Source organism: Eucyclogobius newberryi, unplaced genomic scaffold (assembly GCF_026437365.1).
Source record: "Eucyclogobius newberryi isolate DKJ021-1_F unplaced genomic scaffold, fEucNew1.0.hap1 SCAF_9, whole genome shotgun sequence".
Classification (NCBI taxonomy): Eukaryota; Metazoa; Chordata; class Actinopteri; order Gobiiformes; family Gobiidae; genus Eucyclogobius; species Eucyclogobius newberryi.
This window is the reverse complement of record NW_027316532.1, coordinates 38,239,192-38,259,155: the sequence shown is the minus strand read 5'-3', so window position 1 is coordinate 38,259,155 and position 19,964 is coordinate 38,239,192. Positions and strand designations below refer to the sequence as shown.

At 42.6% G+C, this 19,964-nt stretch overlaps 1 protein-coding gene across 11 annotated transcripts in view; it reads right to left on the bottom strand.

The window, feature by feature from the left end:
• The window catches only part of fryl (furry homolog, like), a 55,314-nt gene that overhangs the window by 8,130 nt on the left and 27,220 nt on the right, over positions 1 to 19,964 (bottom strand). For 7 of the 11 annotated variants that reach the window (XM_072439447.1, XM_072439438.1, XM_072439443.1 and 4 more), the window contains 40 exons: positions 19,804 to 19,890; positions 19,556 to 19,727; positions 19,335 to 19,467; positions 19,115 to 19,222; positions 18,787 to 19,030; positions 18,521 to 18,697; positions 18,361 to 18,447; positions 18,025 to 18,293; positions 17,743 to 17,947; positions 17,527 to 17,654; positions 17,395 to 17,452; positions 17,228 to 17,319; positions 16,967 to 17,139; positions 16,732 to 16,892; positions 16,536 to 16,646; positions 16,313 to 16,467; positions 16,134 to 16,233; positions 15,895 to 16,063; positions 15,484 to 15,752; positions 15,145 to 15,285; positions 14,768 to 14,936; positions 14,591 to 14,675; positions 14,195 to 14,307; positions 13,557 to 13,707; positions 13,352 to 13,455; positions 13,078 to 13,260; positions 11,600 to 11,804; positions 11,109 to 11,230; positions 10,813 to 11,000; positions 10,396 to 10,490; positions 9,699 to 10,297; positions 8,943 to 9,211; positions 8,203 to 8,343; positions 7,222 to 7,422; positions 6,957 to 7,118; positions 6,214 to 6,324; positions 5,929 to 6,105; positions 4,820 to 5,032; positions 3,491 to 3,685; positions 912 to 1,052 (listed from right to left, as the gene is read on the bottom strand). In XM_072439447.1, the coding sequence (XP_072295548.1) occupies positions 912 to 1,052; positions 3,491 to 3,685; positions 4,820 to 5,032; positions 5,929 to 6,105; positions 6,214 to 6,324; positions 6,957 to 7,118; positions 7,222 to 7,422; positions 8,203 to 8,343; positions 8,943 to 9,211; positions 9,699 to 10,297; positions 10,396 to 10,490; positions 10,813 to 11,000; positions 11,109 to 11,230; positions 11,600 to 11,804; positions 13,078 to 13,260; positions 13,352 to 13,455; positions 13,557 to 13,707; positions 14,195 to 14,307; positions 14,591 to 14,675; positions 14,768 to 14,936; positions 15,145 to 15,285; positions 15,484 to 15,752; positions 15,895 to 16,063; positions 16,134 to 16,233; positions 16,313 to 16,467; positions 16,536 to 16,646; positions 16,732 to 16,892; positions 16,967 to 17,139; positions 17,228 to 17,319; positions 17,395 to 17,452; positions 17,527 to 17,654; positions 17,743 to 17,947; positions 18,025 to 18,293; positions 18,361 to 18,447; positions 18,521 to 18,697; positions 18,787 to 19,030; positions 19,115 to 19,222; positions 19,335 to 19,467; positions 19,556 to 19,727; positions 19,804 to 19,890 (6,663 nt within the window). The remainder of the gene's footprint in view (positions 1 to 911; positions 1,053 to 3,490; positions 3,686 to 4,819; positions 5,033 to 5,928; positions 6,106 to 6,213; positions 6,325 to 6,956; positions 7,119 to 7,221; positions 7,423 to 8,202; positions 8,344 to 8,942; positions 9,212 to 9,698; positions 10,298 to 10,395; positions 10,491 to 10,812; positions 11,001 to 11,108; positions 11,231 to 11,599; positions 11,805 to 13,077; positions 13,261 to 13,351; positions 13,456 to 13,556; positions 13,708 to 14,194; positions 14,308 to 14,590; positions 14,676 to 14,767; positions 14,937 to 15,144; positions 15,286 to 15,483; positions 15,753 to 15,894; positions 16,064 to 16,133; positions 16,234 to 16,312; positions 16,468 to 16,535; positions 16,647 to 16,731; positions 16,893 to 16,966; positions 17,140 to 17,227; positions 17,320 to 17,394; positions 17,453 to 17,526; positions 17,655 to 17,742; positions 17,948 to 18,024; positions 18,294 to 18,360; positions 18,448 to 18,520; positions 18,698 to 18,786; positions 19,031 to 19,114; positions 19,223 to 19,334; positions 19,468 to 19,555; positions 19,728 to 19,803; positions 19,891 to 19,964) is intronic. The other 4 variants (XM_072439440.1, XM_072439449.1, XM_072439448.1 and 1 more) reach the window with 2 other exon arrangements.

Sequence of the window (19,964 nt, the reverse complement as noted above, 5' to 3'; positions counted from 1 at the left end):
ATCAGGCCCTCAAAGTGATTTAATCCGGCCCATGTCTCGTCTTCCAGATAAAAAAAAAATAATAATAATAATAATAAAAAAATCTTGTTTACTGGTTTAATTCTGGGTTAACACTAGTTTAGACCTGCTTTGGTTCTGGGTTAATCCTGGTTCAGACCTGATTGGTTCTAGTTTAGTTTAAAGGAATAATAGAGAATTTTTCGCCGATTTGAGAACTCAAGCGAATGTTAGTCCCTTTTTTAAAAATGCGCATGCCCACCCCCACCCTCACGCCACCCTCACCTCCACCCTCACCCTCACCCTCACCCTCACCCTCACCCTCACCCTCACCCTCACCCTCCTGTTCTTTCCAAGAGGCGGCCAACCATCAAACCTCGAGTGGAAGCACGCAGCAGCACCGCTGCTACACGTGTTTGTTTATTAGCGCGACTGATTGAATCGCTCGTCTGCGCAGATTTATGTCTCTTCTGTGCTCGAACACAATCCTCTATTAGTTTAATTCTTGTTCAGAATTGGATGGGCAATTTTGGGCAATCTATCAGTAATTATTTTATTGCATTAACTAAATTTATTGAAACAGTGTTGGGGATATTTTGTGCGGCCCAAAGGCCTTGGCCCAACAAAGAATCTGGCCCTCGGGAAAATGAAGTTGAATAGGTCTGGTGTAGTGAGTCGTACGAGTAATAAGAGTGATATATGTTCTAAAAAGTCACGTAGCCACAAAAACATGTAAATGACAATCCACTGTTACTATGGTGAAATGCCACTATGAAGAGGCGGGGCTTATCAGTTCTGCAGTTTAGTGCAGTTTCTAATGAATAAAATGTAAATTGATGATCTACCAATGTTATAGTTCAATACAAATGACCTGAAAAAATGTCTCGTAACATTTAACACTGTAGGAGTCCTACCTGGGCGTCCAGCATGTTCGGAGCATCCGCCAGGTCGTGGGGGTCAGAGAGGTCAGGAGGCAGAGGAGGGACACTGCAAAACCCTGTATCTTCACTGACACTGCTGCTGAGCTCGTCTGCCGCGGTCATACTCGCAGCATCCTGCAACACAAGGCCACAAGGGGGCGCTCAACTCGAGGTGCTCTCATTATCTCCAGTCCATACAACGGACAAATAAGAGAAACGCAATAGTCGTACCAGTCCAACGATAAAGACAAACCTTCTCATACACATTTGTCAATACTTAAAAAGCACAACAAAGATGGCAAAACAACGGTTGTGAAAACTCAGATGTGGGTGATGCACAAACACAACAAACTACACAACTACTAAAAGAACAAACGTAACAACTACTAAAAGAACAAACTACACAACTACTAAAAGAACAAACGTAACAACTACTAAAAGAACAAACGTAACGACTACTAAAAGAACAAACGTAACGACTACTAAAAGAACAAACGTAACAACTACTAAAAGAACAAACGTAACGACTACTAAAAGAACAAACGTAACAACTACTAAAAGAAACCAGGACAAATTCAGGACCAAAGCACGACTGATCTCTAATAACAAAATGGACTAAAATTAGAGCTGCATCCGTCTCGAAATAAATAAATAAATAACTTAAACTACCACTCCATGTACCAGGTACCGTCCTTTCTAACCCGCGTATATCTGTAAAACTGCGCCGACTTTGACGTCGTCTCCGGCTCCTAAAGTGGACCAGCACACGCCTCTTGAACGCTCCCATCTCCTGTATCAAACCCACCACGGACATGACTTAGAATCACGTATTCGCATCAATGACACTTGAGGGAGCTTAGTCAGCGCTTCGGATGCGACTTAACTTCCTGCGAGATGGTTTTTCACGCCGCCGCCCATGTGAACATCCCTCGTCAGAAATTAAATAAAATGAACGAGAATCAATAAACAGAAGCCAATATCAATCCATCAGGGACACGACGTAATAAAGTCGACCCATGTGCCAATAAAAGTGAGGAGGGAGCGAGGGCGAACGCACCGGGGGAAGAATGGGATGAATTGGCGTCCGAACCTGTGAGTAGTGATTTATGGTATGTGTAAATACAGCTTTGTCATAGTCAAACATCTTTAGCAGTGATAGTTTCTCTACATTAGACAACTGCCAATAGACTAATACAACAGTCCATAGATACAGGATGTGAAATGACAGCTACAATCCAAGCACTAATTACTTTATTCCTGGCTTGTTTTTTCTTGTTATATTTTAATGCATTAGGGAGCCGAGTGTGGCAGGAGGCCAGTACATCAGCTCGAGACAGCAGTGATATTACAGAAAGCTTTTAGAAGTGGTCGTCGTTGGCCGGCGTGGAGCGAATAAGGAAGAGTATTGATGGTTTTATCTGGGGCTCATTTCACTAAGAGCCGCTGCTGTGATGGTGCTGATGTCCTTCAAATGCTCTTGAGACCAGCTGGATCGAGTTCCTAGAAAGTTACATGTGTTTTTGGAGGGAAGCCATAAGAAGAGCACATAAGGATGGTATGTATAGTATATAAGCTGTAAATCAGTTACTATTAGGGTCACACAATATGACGCACATTCTGAGTTTTCCCCCCTGAAGGACAGCTACACAATCTGACAAATATCTATTTGCAATTTTTCTGACAGGCAGTGTAGTTGAGATCAGATTAACTGATTCTAAGACTAGTATTTAATGGACATTTAAGGTCATGTAAATATAGTGGTCTAAATTACAGTCTTAGCAGATAATAAGTGGGAATATGAGAACATTATGTTACTAAAATGCCAACTTTGTGATTTGCCAATAGCAACATTTCCTATTGTGATTTTGTTACAATTAGAATGAATCTTGTAGCACTAAACAACCCATACTTCTAATCTTGCTCTTCTATTAAAATATATTAGAGTACAAAATGTTTTACTCATCCAGCCGTGCCCAAGCTAAAGAGATTCAAATTAAAAGAAATATTGTTAGTATAAGCAATAAATGTCAGTAGCAGTGGAAAGCAAGCTCGTCGTTAAAACAAGACAACATTGTGTTAATACAGTAGCACATGAAGTGGGTGTGTTTCATAAGCTGGAGCACCAGTGGTTTCCATAGACTGAATGTAGATACTCACACAGACTGGAGCTGAAGACAAGGACAGAGGAGACTGGCCTTTAGTTTAAATGGAGGGTTAGGTGCCAATTGCCATTATTGGAGGTTAGCAGTGACAGCTGACCTGAGGTGAGTTTTTGTTTTTGTTCCCACAATCACAAGAGCAAGCCCCATCTGCATCAACTATAAGGTATAAGACATCTAAGCCCAAAGCACAGGCAGAAAGGACCATAGAAACAAAGTCATCATGCCCAAGCATAAAGTGATAAAACTATGTCAAATCAGCGCCTATAACCACCAACCACTATCCAGCTTCCTGTACATGGGACTAAACAAGCAGCAGGCACCCCAGAAGCACACAGACAAAGAGAGGGAAAGAGGGAAGAGCTAGAAGGCACCCGAACACCAAAGTTTATTATTGCGCCCCAACGATCGCACCTCAGGCAGCTGGCTGCTGGTGCTGTCTGAGTGAGCCCTCTCCAACATGGGGCTCTCCAGCCGAGGGAGGGAGGGTAAAGAAGAGGCCAGGACAGGGTGCTCCTCTGTCAGGACACTGCTGGACGACTCCTGCGACTGCTGGAGGGAGTCCACGTGGTTCGAGGCCGTGTCGTCTGTGGCCGAGTCACTGTTGAGCTGCAGAGAAACCAGGAGGGATGAGCTCAGAGCAGATTCAAAACAGATCAGTTCAACATTTAGATCTAGAACTCCGAGGAATCAGATGGGTCATGTTGGGCTATACAAAATATGTTTCAATCTTATCTATAAATACGAGGCAAACCACCATAAAATAATCCAGCACAATCTAATCCAGCACTGTGAAAATTCAGTTTTGAATTATTTTTTTAATCGTTTCTTGCACCGATGCGATTCTCCCTCAAATGTGAACAAAATATTTGATTGCATATATTTTTATTAGTGTAATGAACATGCATTCATAATTGCATTCAGAATACCAAAGTGTATTTTAATTTAATTAGTGATAAATATTTTTGATTCAATTCAGTCAATTCATGCCAAATGGTGTTTATAATATTTGAACATTTAATAATTGCATTAACCATTGAAACATGCAATTATGTGTTCTAGACTAGTTAGTACAAGATATTTGTCAGGCATTTGTCTACGATAAAACAAAGACTATACAAGGTCAAATATTGAACTATAAACAGCTGTAGCAGGCGAAACAAGCCGAGGGGTTAGAAATAAGCAGCAAAAGAATATTAGGGTTGCAACAGGCAAGTTAAAACGGATTTCTATTTAAAGCATTCATGTCAAGAAAAGCTATAGAAATCTTATCCAGAGCCATCCACCTAAGTATCTTTCAGACAAAATATTGAATCTTTTCTATCGTTATCAAGCAATAATGATTACAGTGGTCATTTATTAGAGGACTGCAGCTTCAATTTGGAAGCTTAAACTCATTCCACAAAAAGAATTACAAGATCTGTCTGGCCAAGTCCAGATTTGTCATTGTACAAAAATACCGCACTACAACTGTTAAATGAAAGTGAATTAGCTGGAGTTTTACTACACGTAAATATTGGACAAAATGACTATAAAGGAGCGTAGGATTATAGCGCTTAAAGGCTAAAAGCTTGAGCTGATTATCTGAAGGGCGACTACCACCAGTGCAGAAGCAAGCGCCTAGCTGTGTGCCCAGAGGCAGCAGGTCCAGCAGGTCCAGCAGAGCGCGCACACACACACACACCATGCTAGCAGACTGGGAGGGAAGCATGGTGGGCAGTGGGGTTTCCCGTTTGGACTTACAAGACGAGAGCGGTTGAGAATCTGGCTAGCGCTCAGTACCTCCTCCTCTGACGACTCGTCTGTGTCTTCGTGGTTGGTGAGGTTCAGGCTCGGCGTGCTGCCCGAATACTGGCACTCCTGCAGGGACGGAGTGTCCCCGTCGCCGTCCCCTTTGTCCATGCTCTCCAAGGAGCGCCGTCGGACCCCCCAGTTGAAGTTGTCCATACTCTCACCCTAAAGGACAAAGAAATGGGTTTAAGAGTCAAACAGATAAAAGTATGCTAAATAACTTTATAAACGACACAAGATCAATGCGATGTAGTGGTTCTCAAACGGTGATATTTGTTTTTCTTGAATGCCTTTTATGATTTTATATGTCGTTTTATAATTGTTCATTCTTTTATGTTGCACCAAATCACTGGCAATGGCAATAAACCTTCTGATTCTGACACAGGAGAAAGTTGTAGCAATCTCAATTTAAAATATATTTAAATTTAATAATATTTAAGCATATCTGTTCAAATGATTTGACTCGTAGTGAGCGCCACAGATTTCACATACAATTTGCACCAGATGTTCTTCCTGACACTGCCCTCTCAATTTATGCAGTTCGTGCCCAGCTTAGCCCGGATTAAGTTAAACAAAAAAAAATTCGGAACATACATAGGCTATTAATAATAATTTAAAAAAGGATTACAAGAAGGTAAATGTGCTTTTCTGGGACTTTAAGTAGTGGTAAAAAGTTTGAGAACCTCTGGAAAATCAAAATGGATGACTTTGACCACAACACATCTAAAAACACCATCAACTATAACCGGTGCATTCACAAAACAGCATTCATGACTTTAAAGTGAAAGTTACAGTAACGTCACTATGGCAACGGGCACATGGAACAGAAACTCTTTGGACCACTGCCTTACCTGCAACTCCTTGTGGCAAGAGAAGACAAAGAACACAAATGTTATTGGACTAAAGAGACGAGACAATATTAATAACTTTTCAACAGTTCGGATCGGGACACGTAGAGGACAGAGACATAATTGATGGCGATATGAGACCAGACGAGTGCATTTATGTGGTTAATACAAAATCAAATAAACATGAGTGGGAATTTTCATCCAAACCCTCACCTCGGCGTCTTCCAGCTCCACATCCAGAAAGTCAAAGTCCTTGAAGACTCCAAACTGTTGCTCACTTCCTGCGTCTTCTCCGAGCGACTCCTCTTCTCGGACCACCTCCTCCACAGTCGGGATGAGGCTGGTCTGCTGGTCCCCGGTGTCGAGATCCTCATTGGACGAAAACACCACCTGAAACCAATGAGAGAACTCTATATTGCAAATGTGTTGGGGAAATGGAGCACACTGGTCAGACATGCACCAAGAGCAATGGTTACGGTGTGCGTCATTCACAGAGACCTGGTCAGAGGCTTTAGAGTACGAGAGGAGTCTTACGGAAGGATTTTTCGCAACACCCGATTCAGGACCACACAGAGACAAGACATTCATAAGTTTCTCTCTGGTTCGTCTCTGTAACAAAACACAGAAAAGAGGATTAAAACATAAAAAGGCCTGTACGGTTAAATATTTATATTATTATAATCATCAGCCTGTATTATTACTGTGACCATTTTTAATTTAAACTTGGTGTTTTAAACTGCTGTAAGTCATTTTTTTGATTGGGTCAAAAAGGCTTTCAAGTTTTGCGATTAGATTTGCAATTGATGTTTTTGATAATAGGATTCTGTTCCAAGTTTACATTTCCAACGTGTTCAGGAAAATTGACAATAAAAAAATGAAAATACTGAAATCGGCCCATGAACTGACAAACTAGTCAACTAATTATTGTGCAGATCTAAACTACAGTGTTAGCAGATCATATGCAGAAGAAAACAGGATATTTTGTTGTTTGTGGCTTAAAATATTGCAGCCTGTGTGATTTGTCAATTGCGTTCATTCAAATTTGGATTTGATTGCGATTAATCTTGCACTTTCAATTTGCACACACATTTTAGGACAACTGCACAGATATAACAGATGTTGAGCTTGTTGCTAAGCTAACCTTCTTGAAAAGGCCCACCTGGTTACAGACCAGTGAAAATCACCTACAGTTAATGAAAAAGACCATACATTTAGGTCTGTTTGGGGATAGAAGCAGATACCTGGGAGAGTTGAGGCCTCTTCCAGCTGACTGGCACCAGCCCATTGGAATTAGACCCTGACGATGTGGACGAGGTACTTCTGGTTACCGCAATGACCTGAGGCTTTCCATTACGGCCGGCCGTTGTGCGCTGGTCCCCGTACTTATGCCCTATGATCGGTGTCTGTTGGGTCAAGACAAGGTTTAGACACGCATCTGCAAGCACGCTGTAACATCCCATCGTGGTTCAGGCTCTGCTGTTAAAAAGGAATGAACAAAAAAGTCACCTCTGAGATATCAAAGTGGAAGTCCAGAGTTTTCCCCGGCAGCTCTTTGGATGAGTTATTAAAAATGCGTGTGAATGCGATTTCGGGAGAGCCACATGATTCGGTGCTGTAGGAGCGCTGCACGTCGTCGGGGACAACGAGGCTGGCAGAGCGGGACACCACCAGTTTCAGGATGTTCTGGGCCTCTTTCCAATGTGGGCTCTGCAAGAACAAACACAATTATCAGGTGTGTCAGAAAACAAAATTGATTTAAAGGTTTAGATTCTACATCCATGACGTTACACTGATTTGGTTAGACTTTCTGTCAGGGAAAAACCTTTGGGATATTTAAAATATACTTTGGAGACTCTATTAATAACCAAAGTTTGTTTTTAATTGGAAACCAGGAAGAAAGTATGCGCCGGGAATTGTTGAATTTTTCATGTGAGAAACCTTCATTTTGGTGCCTTATATTTGTGAAACATACATATAATGAATGCACTGTTAAGGTAGGAATGGGTGGGGCCAAGGCCAACAGTTTAAACTTAACTAGCTCCCTCCATTACAGTTAGTACAGTACAGGAGCTTTGATGTGGTTGATAAATAGAGTGGGCACCAGGGCACATGCTGCTGCACAAACACAAAGCAGCGCTGGTAAAGGATGGGCCCCGGGCACTATGGTATAACAGCTGTCAGATGGTGCAGTGAGCTAGAGGCAAATAATGCACTGGGTTATGGCTAAGAGGTTCTTTAAAAGAGATGTGCATCCATCAAAAGGACCTTTAACAATTGCCCTGGAAAAGAGGAGTTGGCCTTTCATGTTCAGCTCTAATAGCCGGCATTCCATGTAGAAAAGAAAGAATGGGAATTAATCAAACCAATATTTTAACTCTTATGTAACAAATATTCACACAAATTCTCTTGAATAATGTGTTTAAATTTCTAATGCGTTATTGTTTGTCTGCATATGTACACAACTGTCCTTAAGCACACACGTCTCACCTGAACATATTTGCCAATGATCTTCATGATTTCCAGGTTAAATTGCTTGACAGGGGCTGCTGACAGCTCAATATGATTCAGCAGGCTGTAGATGATCTGTAACAACGACTGTTGCATGCTGGGAAGGCCTTTCTCCAACAACTGTAAGAAAAATATACCAGTGGTTCTCAAGCTGTGGTTCAGTCAAAGAGTGTCTTTTGTTTTAGTCAATATATAATTATATACGAAATTGGATAAACACATGTTGGACTTCTTAAATACCTCATTAGTACCGTATCTATAGGAGTTTTTTATAAGAGTTCTTCTATTGAGAGTGTTTTTTAAACTTCCTATATTCTGTGATCTGTCCTTTTCCTCTGTATCTACTGCGTTGTATCAATGAAATTTCCCCATGTGTGGACAATAAAGGATTATCTTATCTTATCTTATCTTATTTTCCGGAATATAAGTCGCACCTTTTTCATAGTTTTGGCCGGGCTGCGACTTATACTTATATTTATACTTATATACTTAAACTCCGGAGTGACTTATATGTGATATTATTTGTTATTTTCACACTTGCAACAGCATTTCATACTCCAGTGCAACTTATATGTTTTTTTCCTTCTCTATTATGCATTTATGCTGGTGCGACTTATAGTCCGGAAAATACGATATTGAAAATCACCTCATCATTCAAGTCTATTACGTAGTAACATCAAACACTCACCTCAGCCAAATAAGTAACATCAAACACTCACCTCAGCCAAATAAGTAACAAGATTCAGGGTTATGTCGGCAAAGGCCATGTGGAGGTAACGGCAGACCACGTTGATCCAGTTGGTGCAGTCTCGAGAGTAGTTCTGTTTTCTGTAAAGCGTCATCATGTGCGCCAGGTTGGCCAAAGCGTCAGACTTCTCATCTGTGCAAACCTTGGCTATTCTATCAGCCGTGTCCTTACAAAACGGAGTCGGGCTGTCAAAGTGCTGAATGAGGTGCGGCAGGAGGCACAAAATGTTTAATGGGAAACCTGGAAAAAAAAGACTGTACATTTAGTTTAAGTGCAGACAGTATTTGATATGGTGCGTCTATACAAATCTCCAAGTTATGTTGTTGGCATTTGATAGTTTTAATGTTTGAAAAAGCTTACTTCTGAAAGTCACACATTTATAGCATAATAACTCTGCTAATTTACTTCCTGACGATCAGTCCATTTGTAAATATCAAGGTGACATTTTAAGAGACCACAACAGCAACATATCAGTCTGAAAAAAATCCTCAATTGAAAAAAAAGTTGCTTTGTTCTTCATGTAAGACACATTCCGGTTACTTTAAAATACTAAGAGAAGTGCTAGATTGTGTATTATTTGCGTGTACTGAAGTGAGTGGATTATTTTTAACTCAATGAAGATAAATTCAAACCCATTTAGATGCGCAAGCAACTTTTAAAATGAAAACAATCCATACATGAAATATTTACTCCCACATAAAGTGCTTTCTCTAACAAGATGATTTACCTGCTCCTTTGGTGGGGTCCACCAGCGTGTGCCTGGACACACTGATGAGTTTGCTGAGCAGGTGAGTGGTGAGCTCCTGAGTAGAGACGGAGGTGAAGCCCTTTAAGAAGAGCTGCAGGAGTCCAGGGAAACTGTACCACTTGAGTTTGGCCAGAACCCTCTCCAGGCGCTCCCTGCTGTCGGCCTTGTCCAGGGGCAGATGTCCCAGCAGCTTGTTGAGTAACCGCAGGGCGAGAAGGTACTCAAACTCATAGTCCGACTCTAACAGAGACGTGGCGATCCAGAACATGGAGGCCAGCAGGTTTGAAGGGTCGACCGTCGGCATGGAGTCCACAGTGGGACCTCCTCCACCTTCTCGTAAAGACGATAAGCTCCGAGTTCGTGCAAGATTTCCATGACTTCCTCCGAGGCGGTCGGCGACGTCGAGTGTGTTACTTCGACGCTTATCGCTTTTCCTTTCTCCCATTAGGCTCGCGCGGAGAGAGTGACTGCGAGCGTGAACGTAACCATACAGACCACCAGTGTTCAAGTTCAGCTGGCCCGTGCTCTTACGGTTTGCAGCAAGTTTGGGCCCAAGCAAGTGCTCACGTGTCGGCGCCCTGCGAGTGTTACAGGAAAGAATTTGTCAAGGGGAATTTGTGCATCCATCACTGCGAAGACTTTTATTAAAGAAGAGTCAAACCGAGTGAGGACTTACTGTGCCAAGGCAGTGAGGAGGTCATAATTCTTGAGTGTGTCTGCGAGTGTGTCGATGCCTGCCTCCAGGGTGAGCAGCAGTTCAATGACAAAGCCCTGAGGAAAACGTCATCAGTTCTCATTTTGTATTTAACCCCCAATGTGCAATCTTCGAGCTCTAGATGAGACTAAGCAATAAGCCAAGAACACTGGATGAGTTACCACTGTATAAAACCAGATGAGCGTACAGCATTACAGACTAAAATGTGTCTGAACTCTATCAGGACTAGAACAAAACTGTTTCAATTGAAGAAATCTGAATAGGTTTCCCGAGTCAATTTTTTGAATTTCCTACGACTATGACAGTGTCACATTTTAAAGGATATGAAGCGAGACATTCAAGTTGATAATACCGCTGACTAAAATGCATTGTCCTCACCTGCGCCTCTTCTCCTGGGTCACCTACAGTCTCCACCAGTCGAGACAAGATGTCAGAGAGCGTTGCAGGGGTCAAAGGTTGTTTGAGAGCTCTGAAAATCTGGAAGGAACGTCCGGCGTAGTGACGAGATGAGCAAGACAAAGCAGTTTGTAAAGCTACTTCACTCAGTAATGCCTCCAACTGGTCACCTACAGCGCAGGATAACAAAGAAGATTAGAAGAAGAAGCACTAAATATAATGACACATGATATTTGACTTATTGTATTGACAAAGTAAGAAGTAAATTGGCTTTTTACCTGACTGGGAATACTTGAAGACAGTAACAACATGTCTGGCAAAAACACTGAGTTGATCAGCGCTCTTGATGTTGGGGTTCTTTGGAGACACATCTTCATGGTTCCACAAGGGACCACGTTTCCTACAAGTCAGAAACAAATTATCATTTACTTTGCCAATTTATTTGACTGCATTATCATCTGTACAAAAACGACACATTGTTTAGATTTTGCATCTTCAAGTATTTATTTTTCCACATCATTTAACAATTTTGTTAGTTGCAATACCATTTTCCTAATCACACCACACTCACTGAGCATACTTTATGTATTCATTTTCTTATTAGCAAACCTAACATGTAACATCAAACCCAAACTCAAAACCATGCTTCGCAAATATACCAAATCCGTTTAGACATTGCTGAAGGCATGGAATCAAATGGCAAAGATGATAAGTGAAATCAAATTTGATTTGTGTTATTAGCATTCATCCATCAAAACATTATTCTGACCTTGTTGTAATGAATTCGATGAGAGCTTTGACCTTCTCGTCCTGTTCGGCGGTAGCGTTTACTTCACTGAGGAATGAAGGAGACAGTTGGGACAGTGCACTGGACCCTGTCCCGAGACTGATACTGGAGGAGGTGGAGCTGGTACTGAGGCCCGAGTCGGTCATTGGGGACGGGTGACAGTCGACTGGTAACACGTCCTGCACTCCTGTGGGACGGAACAAGTATTTGGTTGTAGTAGTTCAAATGATGAAGTGTGAAGTGTGGGAAAAGAGGTACAGGAAAACGGGACACATACTAGCAAACATAACAGTAGGCAATAAAGGAAGAAGCGGTAGTGTAAGTAATTAGGGCTGAGTATTGCCAAGACCCTCGCGATACGATACGTATCCCGATAATTTTCTTTAAAAAGGGTCTTGAAAATGTACCAAATGGGTAATGTTTTTACGAAAATGTATGAAATGTCATGTTTATCCACAAAGCACTTATTTCTAAATCCATTCTGCTCTAATAACTTCATACATCCAACCAGCTGATCCAAATAAGATAAGATAAGATAAGATAATATAAGATAAGATATTCCTTTATTGTCCCACATGGGGAAATTTCAAATAGAAGTATAAGGAACACATTCTAGTAAAGTATTGCATGTTTCTTGGCAAATAATTGTCCTGTGCAGAAGATGCTGCTGCAGCATGTTCAGATCATATCAGTTTCTGATCAGGTCCACAGCTCCTTCTCACCTCGGCCCAGAGGAGCAGCACAAACAGCAGATCAAAAGTACTAATCCACCTTGTTTAAAGCCTACAGGCCACAAAAATATATATATAAAAAAAATGTATAAAAAATTGTTTTTGTCCGTGACAATATTTTGAACACAACCCTATGTGCAATCAAGGATCACCCGAAGTAGTGAAGGCAATGGAATTACTTTAATTTATCTAGACAGAAATGTGCTTATTCATGGAGGAGGTTTTAAACAATTCTGACATAAGCAAAGTCATGACCAACCCAATCATTTGCTGAATCTTTACTGCCACCACGTGCTTAACACTGGTAATGCAAGTTTTACATTTACACAACTGGATAGATGACCAGGTTCTCTGCAACTTGGATGCCATTTATTCAATATTGTCACGCACTAAACATACTTTTCAGCTGCTATAATTAAACATAGATGACACACATTAAGTGAATAGGGTTGGACAATATTGACAAAACCTCTTCATTTTTATTCTTAAATCAGCACTTTCAGTAGCATTTTTTACTTTAAACGATGTACTGGATATTCTAATTTTGCATATCTTCAAACCAACGTAGAACATTATCTGAATTTATAGTATGTCCCGTAATATGCCCACCTATGTGTAAATAGATGGAATCGGTCAGCAAAGAGTAAAAAAATATCTATGGTAAAGCTTGTAAATAACTAATTAAGCAGTGATTAACATAGTAGTCGTTTAAACCCTCTCATCACTGACCTGTGAGGTTGTACTCTGGTGTGGCAGGTTTCACAGTCAGGACCCGGGGCTCGTTGAACTCCCGGTTTCGTAGAAGCACCATTGCCACCGACTGGACGCTGCTGTTGGCGCCCTGGACCACGAGAAGATGGAGGAGCAGACGCTTGCAGTGCTCGTAGACCTCTGGATGCTGATGATCAAAACCTGGATGAAAATGAGCAAGATGGGAATGACTGAATGGAGGAAAAAGGAAAGCAATACCAAATGAATCTGAACGTGTTCGTGTGCAATTTACCAATGAATATGGCATGAAGCAGTAGGTGCAGATAGGCACTCCAATCCACTTTGACGCCGTGGTCAACGATGAGGTCAGTTAGTAAGATGACTGCAATGTTACATCTAAGAAAACACAAAGAAAATGGAGTTGGTCTTTTGGGTTAAAACAGACCTGTTCTGATCCTGAAAGAGTTACAATAAGATATATACGGTACATAACTTACCTGTGCAACGTTACAGCAGGAGTGTTGGTCTCTGGGAGATAGTCAACCAAAGGAGACCAGCAGCCGCCCGTCGGTGGAAAAGGAAGAGGCTCAGGTTGGTTGCGCTCCATCACTTTCAAACGCCAGTTAGCGTAAAGAGGCATCGAGTCACCTGGTAGGAGAATTTACACATTAGAAAGGCTTTAATGCTTTCCGTTTTCTTTTTGCCCTACAGGCTTTAATAATCCAGACAGCATATTTTAGATAGAGACCCGACTTCCCGTATTTTGGACGGGGTATTTTAAAATGTGGACGGGCATTTTGGAGTGCAGGGACGGCCATTTTATTAATCAATCTTAGAACAAAAGGGAATAATATAATTAAATCAGGCCGGGAAGCATTTGACAATAGTCCGCCATTACAGTTTACGGTTTACAAGTGAAAATGTGCATGCTGTGCACTGATGGTTCGACAAAATGTGTGTGCTTGGCGCTGATTGGCTGCCGAGCCGTAGTCCAGAGAATGAAAGCTACTTCATTCTACTAACTAAAAGCCTGTCAGCATGCAGTGTGAAATATTAGTGAAAAGCAAATAGTGTGTGACCAAACAATAAACAGCAGATCAACTACTTTAAAGGAAACAGAGATATTTTGACTTACTCTTTTCTTCCTCATAAGAGCCTCCGGAGCTGCTGCTGTAGCGAGACTCCAGACGGTGGTGCTGTCGTGTCAGATTACTGTTCAGACCTCCATAGATCTCCAGGTGGGTGTAACTACCAAACAAAACAAAGATTTCATACATATATTAATATTATATTACATTATAAGATGACGGGGTGGACGCATTCAAACAGAAAGTAGTGACTGTATGTTCAGTTAATCTTAGCACTGCCAAACTTTTGGGGTTGAGATGAATATTATTACTATAAGATAATAAAGAAATGCGGAGAACTCAGGGTATCCATGTTTGAGAACCACAGCTCTCCATCATACAATCAAACTGTTTTCTTACTCACTTATTAAAAATACATTTAAAAAAGGCTAAATTGCTTGTACCTGTCCTCCATATTTGAGTCCTTTGTCTTGCCGTCATGATGTCCATCGGTGCCTGCCACCATTGTATTGCTGCTGGATGTGGTTCCTGAGATCACGCAGGTTGAAAAATATGAGAACAAAATACCGATGACAATATTTCTATCAGTATTATAACAGTATTGTCCAGCACTGGCTAACCTGAGGTGACTGAAGGGATCTTGTAGCTGGAGGAGATGCGGTAGTACGGAGGGTTGTCCATGTGAGTGACAGCTGAGCTCACCGGATCCGTCAAGTCCAGTTCACTCATCAACTCCTCCAGCAACTGCATAGTTTTATCCCTGCCCAAGTAAACCACCACACGCTTAACCTGCAGGCAAGAACAAGGTGGGAGGATTAGTGTGGACAAAGCTGGGTAGAGAAGACAAAAAGTAGAAGTACGAAGTCCAAATAACTGCGGCAAACTGTGCAAATTCTAGTCATTCCTACAACAGCAAAAATAAATTCCATAATAAATAACATAATCAATACTTGAATGAATGATATATTATGCAACTTTTAAATATGCAGTGACTTACATAGGGCAGGAGGCTGGGGTCACTGCTGACTCCTGAAATACTGATGAGGAAGTGCAGAATGATTTTGAGGTTCTTTGGCCAACTGTCCGCTAATGTGGTCCAGACATTCTCAATCTCCGACCAAGCGAATTCATCTCCATACTGCAAAAGGTGCATCTCACAGTTAACGTGACACTCTGAAGTTAAAATGTACTTTTAATTCTCACATTGTAAAAATATATTTATGTTTTGCATTTTACTGCTTGCGTTGATTGACATTGGGTCAATGTGATACCTTCCACAATTCATCTACTGCGTAAAATAAAAATGGTAGCGTTCCATCGCCCTTAGATCGTTTACCTTTGCGGTCATGAACATGAGGTTGTTGAGCACCATGGCGGTGGCGCGAGGTGAGCCCCAGCCCTCCCCATGGAGCCAGCGCCGACTGTTCACCATCATAATGTCTGGGTCCTGAACTTCCTCTTCCTCTTCTCCACTACCACAGTCCTCGGAGCGCTGGGACGTAGGTTTGAAATCAACCAGCTCCACATTGTTCATCCAGGGCAGGAGATAGTGCAACATTACTTGGCGCCCACCAGGATGCGCTGTCTGGATACGCTGGCTCACCTCTGCAAAGCAGGAATAGATTAAAAAAAAACTAAGGAAATTCAGGGCAGTTGACTTTAATTTAGTCCAGGTTAATTTAGGGAAAAACAGGGTAAGCCTTGAGATTTTTACATCATTTTTAATCTTAAATGACCAAAAACCAACCTGAGAAGATGGGTAGTGTGAGCTCTGGGTACGTCCTTGCGAGCTCCTCGGACAGCTGGTAATAAGACACAGAGTAAAGGTGTGGCAGCGCTGACGGATGTGTCAGGATGCCATCTGTCCGCTGGATCTCCAACTTGTGGGCGTAACGGAAGAGCTTAGGCTCCAAAATCTGCCAAAAATGTTTCATTAAATTGTAATGAAAAAAGGTGAGATTTTAGAGAGTATAAACAAAGACACACCTGTAACAGCTGCATGGCCACCTCATAGGTGTCCCTGGAAGAATCCGCTGCCTTGAACAGAATTAAGTTGAGCAGCACCACAGTGTCAAATTGGTAATCCCTGCAAGATGAAGAGTGAGCATTTCACAGTCAGATAACTTGAATCATGCTGAATCATGACTTATTTGAAAAAGAAGTACCTGTTGTGAAAGACGTTTGCGATGGCTTTAAAGCAGCCCGCAGCCACTCGCCGTGAGCCGGTGTAGCAGCGATCCACAGCCCAGAACATCAGGTTACTCTGGTCCGGGTTGAGCTCCAGCAGCAGCATGACAGCCTCACATCCCAACTGGTGAACCTGGAGAGAGCAGACATCATTAAGACTACAGAGAGAAGGGTGTATGTAAGCAACAGGTCATGTCTTACCTTTTTGTCCTGAGAATCCAGGATGTTATCGAGCCATTTGTAGAGGTAGCCATCAGATGAGAGGCCAACATTGTCTGCTACAGGCCCACAGCACAACACCGCAGACATGGCCTAAAGCACAAACAAGCACTCGGTCATATGCAGCATCTTTTGTTAATGATTGTAATTGTTAAACACGTGTTTTCAGGGCCTGTACCTTTAGTGCACAGTACTGGTGGCGATTGATCTGCATATTTCGGTCACTGTATCGATCCAGAGGAGTAAACATGATGCTGAAGGGTCCGGCCCAATGACTGAACAACATGAAGAGACTGTGTCTGAGAGATTGCTGAGGGAAGATGGTCCTCCTTTGATGAACTGGAAACAAACAAAAATGCAGCACTTTACTAACTCAGAACCACAGTATTGTATTGGTTGCACTTGACTGATACCTGGGACATTCTGAATGATGTTTGCCACGAGTGCACTGAAATGACAGCGGATGTCCTTCAGAGTGTCTGAGTCCTTGTCGTTCTCCGCCTCGAGCAGCTGCCGCGTTAGATCAACGTACTCGAGCAGCGTACTGTTCAGAGAGTGGGTCTCTCCGTCTAAACCTCCACTGGCTCTGCAATACAAAGGTTACTTATATTATCACAATAATCACATTGAGACGGAGTGTGCCACTTTGGACAAATGTGTTTCTGCTGACATACATCTGACTAATGACACCAGCATCTGCCAGAAGCTCCAATATCCGGACCAGCTGGACCCTGAGGATGTCACGACGCCTGCGCCGCTTCAGGTTCTGAACATATTAAATGTTTAATTTCAACTTCAGAAAACAGGTGAACAGAACACAATGATTATAAACCGGACTTACTTCAGGCCTTCTCTCTAAAGCTTCTTTTATGATGGGATTCAGCTCGTCCACTAACTCTCTACAAAGACAAGACAGTTTAAATAAGTCCTAATGTATTGCAATTATGTATTATGTATTTCCTTGATCATTTACCTGAAGACCATGGGGTTGGTCCTGCCAAGCCCCAACACCACAGACTCTGTGACTTCCATGCTTTCAGAGCGCATCAATGTGGGAACAATGTGTTTAAATAGGGAGGAGGGGGACGGAGTGCCAACAATCTGTTGTTAAAAAGCAGAAGAGTGTGAGCTGTAGCACAGAAGTGTAGCAGCATGATCCAACAGCGACACATTGTTCAGATGAAAAGACCTTTGAGTCGTAGCTGAAACCGCTGTCCGGTGTGGACGCCAGCGTCTCAGGCGGGGAGCAGCGGACGGAGCCGGAACTGGAGGAGGAGGAGCTGATGGAGCAGGAGGAGGCGGAGCTACAGCAGAGGATTAGATAGTTCCTCCACAGACCCATAAACGAGTCGCTGCTGTTCAGAGTGTTCACCTTCTTTGCATTAATGGGGCTGCTACAGGAAACCAAGAGAGGAGGTCAGAGACAGGTACTGTTCAGAAGAACATGTGAATATATGCACCAAATACAGACTTTAGGTCAATTTGTGGCGACAGCAGCTGCAAGCGCGTGTATGCAAACATCCATGCATAGTTGAGGGCAGTGGGACAGTGTTTGGGCAGGTGCTCCTGCCGCAGGTAGCTGGAGAAGCTGATGACCCAGGGGTCCTGGCCCTGAGTGACATGAGCAAAAACCCAAATGTGGGAGGGGCTGATCACATCAAACTGGTGGCTGATGGGAGATGACGTCCACTCTGCAAGAGTCTGTAGATCAATGCCACTGGGGCAGTACAGGAGATTTGTCTAAGGAGAAAAGTATAAAAGTTAAGTGTTTTGAAATGTTTTTGAAGTTTGATGAAAGCAAATGTACCTGATCAGCTCCTGTGAGGTGGATGAAACTCTCCAACACTGGGGCACTGAGTCTGTCCATCACATCAATGGCTAGTTCCTCGTCACCCTAAATGAAACGCATGGTTGGTGTTAACATTTCTAAGATCCTTTGATTAAACCAAGTTTTGGCTAATACGTACCTTGCTGATACCCAGTGCCGTGTGCAGTGCCCTGACTTCTTTGAGAACATTCACGGCCAGTCGTCGAGTGGCCGGTCTACAGCTGCAGAGGACCACCAGTGCCAGCCCCTCTACAACATGCAGAACTCCCAGGGGGTTGCTTCGGTCCAGGGAGAGTGAGTGTCTGTTGCCTGAGCTCTGTCAAAGACAATGCGGTTACAACCATGACCCCCGCTGTAATAACAGTCCTGAACAAATATAAGTAAATGACAAAACATCACACTTACTTTGACCTGAGGATCGTGGCCCTTGTTGCCGCTCTGCACTGCTTGTTTCCACTGGCTGATGAGCTGGAGGAGCATCTTCACAGCGTTATCCAACAGAGAGGGGTGTACGTCCGTCACCTCCCGGACGATAAAGTAAGCGAACCCTGACAGCACGTCTTCACGCCACTCTGAGAAGTCCACCATGAGCGCCTGCAGTGTAGTGAAGGCAAGACCACGCAGCTCCTCATCCATGTGTATGGTCAGCCTGGACATGGACACAAGACAATATGAATCGTGCATTAGATGACAATAGAGGATATGAAAGAGTTTACGTTAATTGGGGTATTACTTAGCGAGAAGCTCGATGAGGTCTTGTCTACTCATGCCGTCCGGTATTAGTCTTGGAATGGCGGCAACGCATGTGCGGAACAGATCAATCTTTGGTTTCCTCTCTCCCCTAAAAACAATGAAAAACATTATTCAGATTCAAATAACTATAACAAATGATTCAGGCTCAACATGGCCTAATAAGGGACAACCAGATAGAATATGAATATGAGTCAACATACGTGATCATGTCCTCCGGCTCCTTGTTGGACAGCTGGACACTGGTCATACTCATTGAGCGCCCCACTTCTTTGTCCAGATGTCTCAGGATGTTGTCCAAGGCCTTTCTGACTTGAGGATAGTAGAGTGACATTCCTGCAAATACACGCCAGTGAATCAAACTTGAAGGATTTAAAAAGTAAGAACATAAACTGAAAACCATATGAATTGTGATTCTGCATACCTATAACCTTTGCCTCTTCATCTGTGAGCGTGGTGTTGAGGAAGATCTTCTTGACCCGCAATGTGTTGCCCGATGGCATAATAATCCCAGTTGTGGGCATTGGAGGCTCGCCATCTTTTTGCTGTAAACTGTCTGCTATGACCAAGAAAGCTCGCAAACCAATATTCATCCTCTGCAGGAAGATTATATGTGATGAGTGCAAGTAAATGGAAGATTTGACAAGCATGAGATCCAGTTCAGATATTTACTTCTGGATTGATGGCAAAGGTTTTGTGAGACTTGCCCACACAGAGGAGATCGTAGATAATCTCCTTCATCGCAAAGTCCAGTCTTTCCTGTGAAAAAAACAAAATAAATCACTTTACTGGTGCATTGGAAAGAAACTGACAGCAGCCTGAAACTACAGACT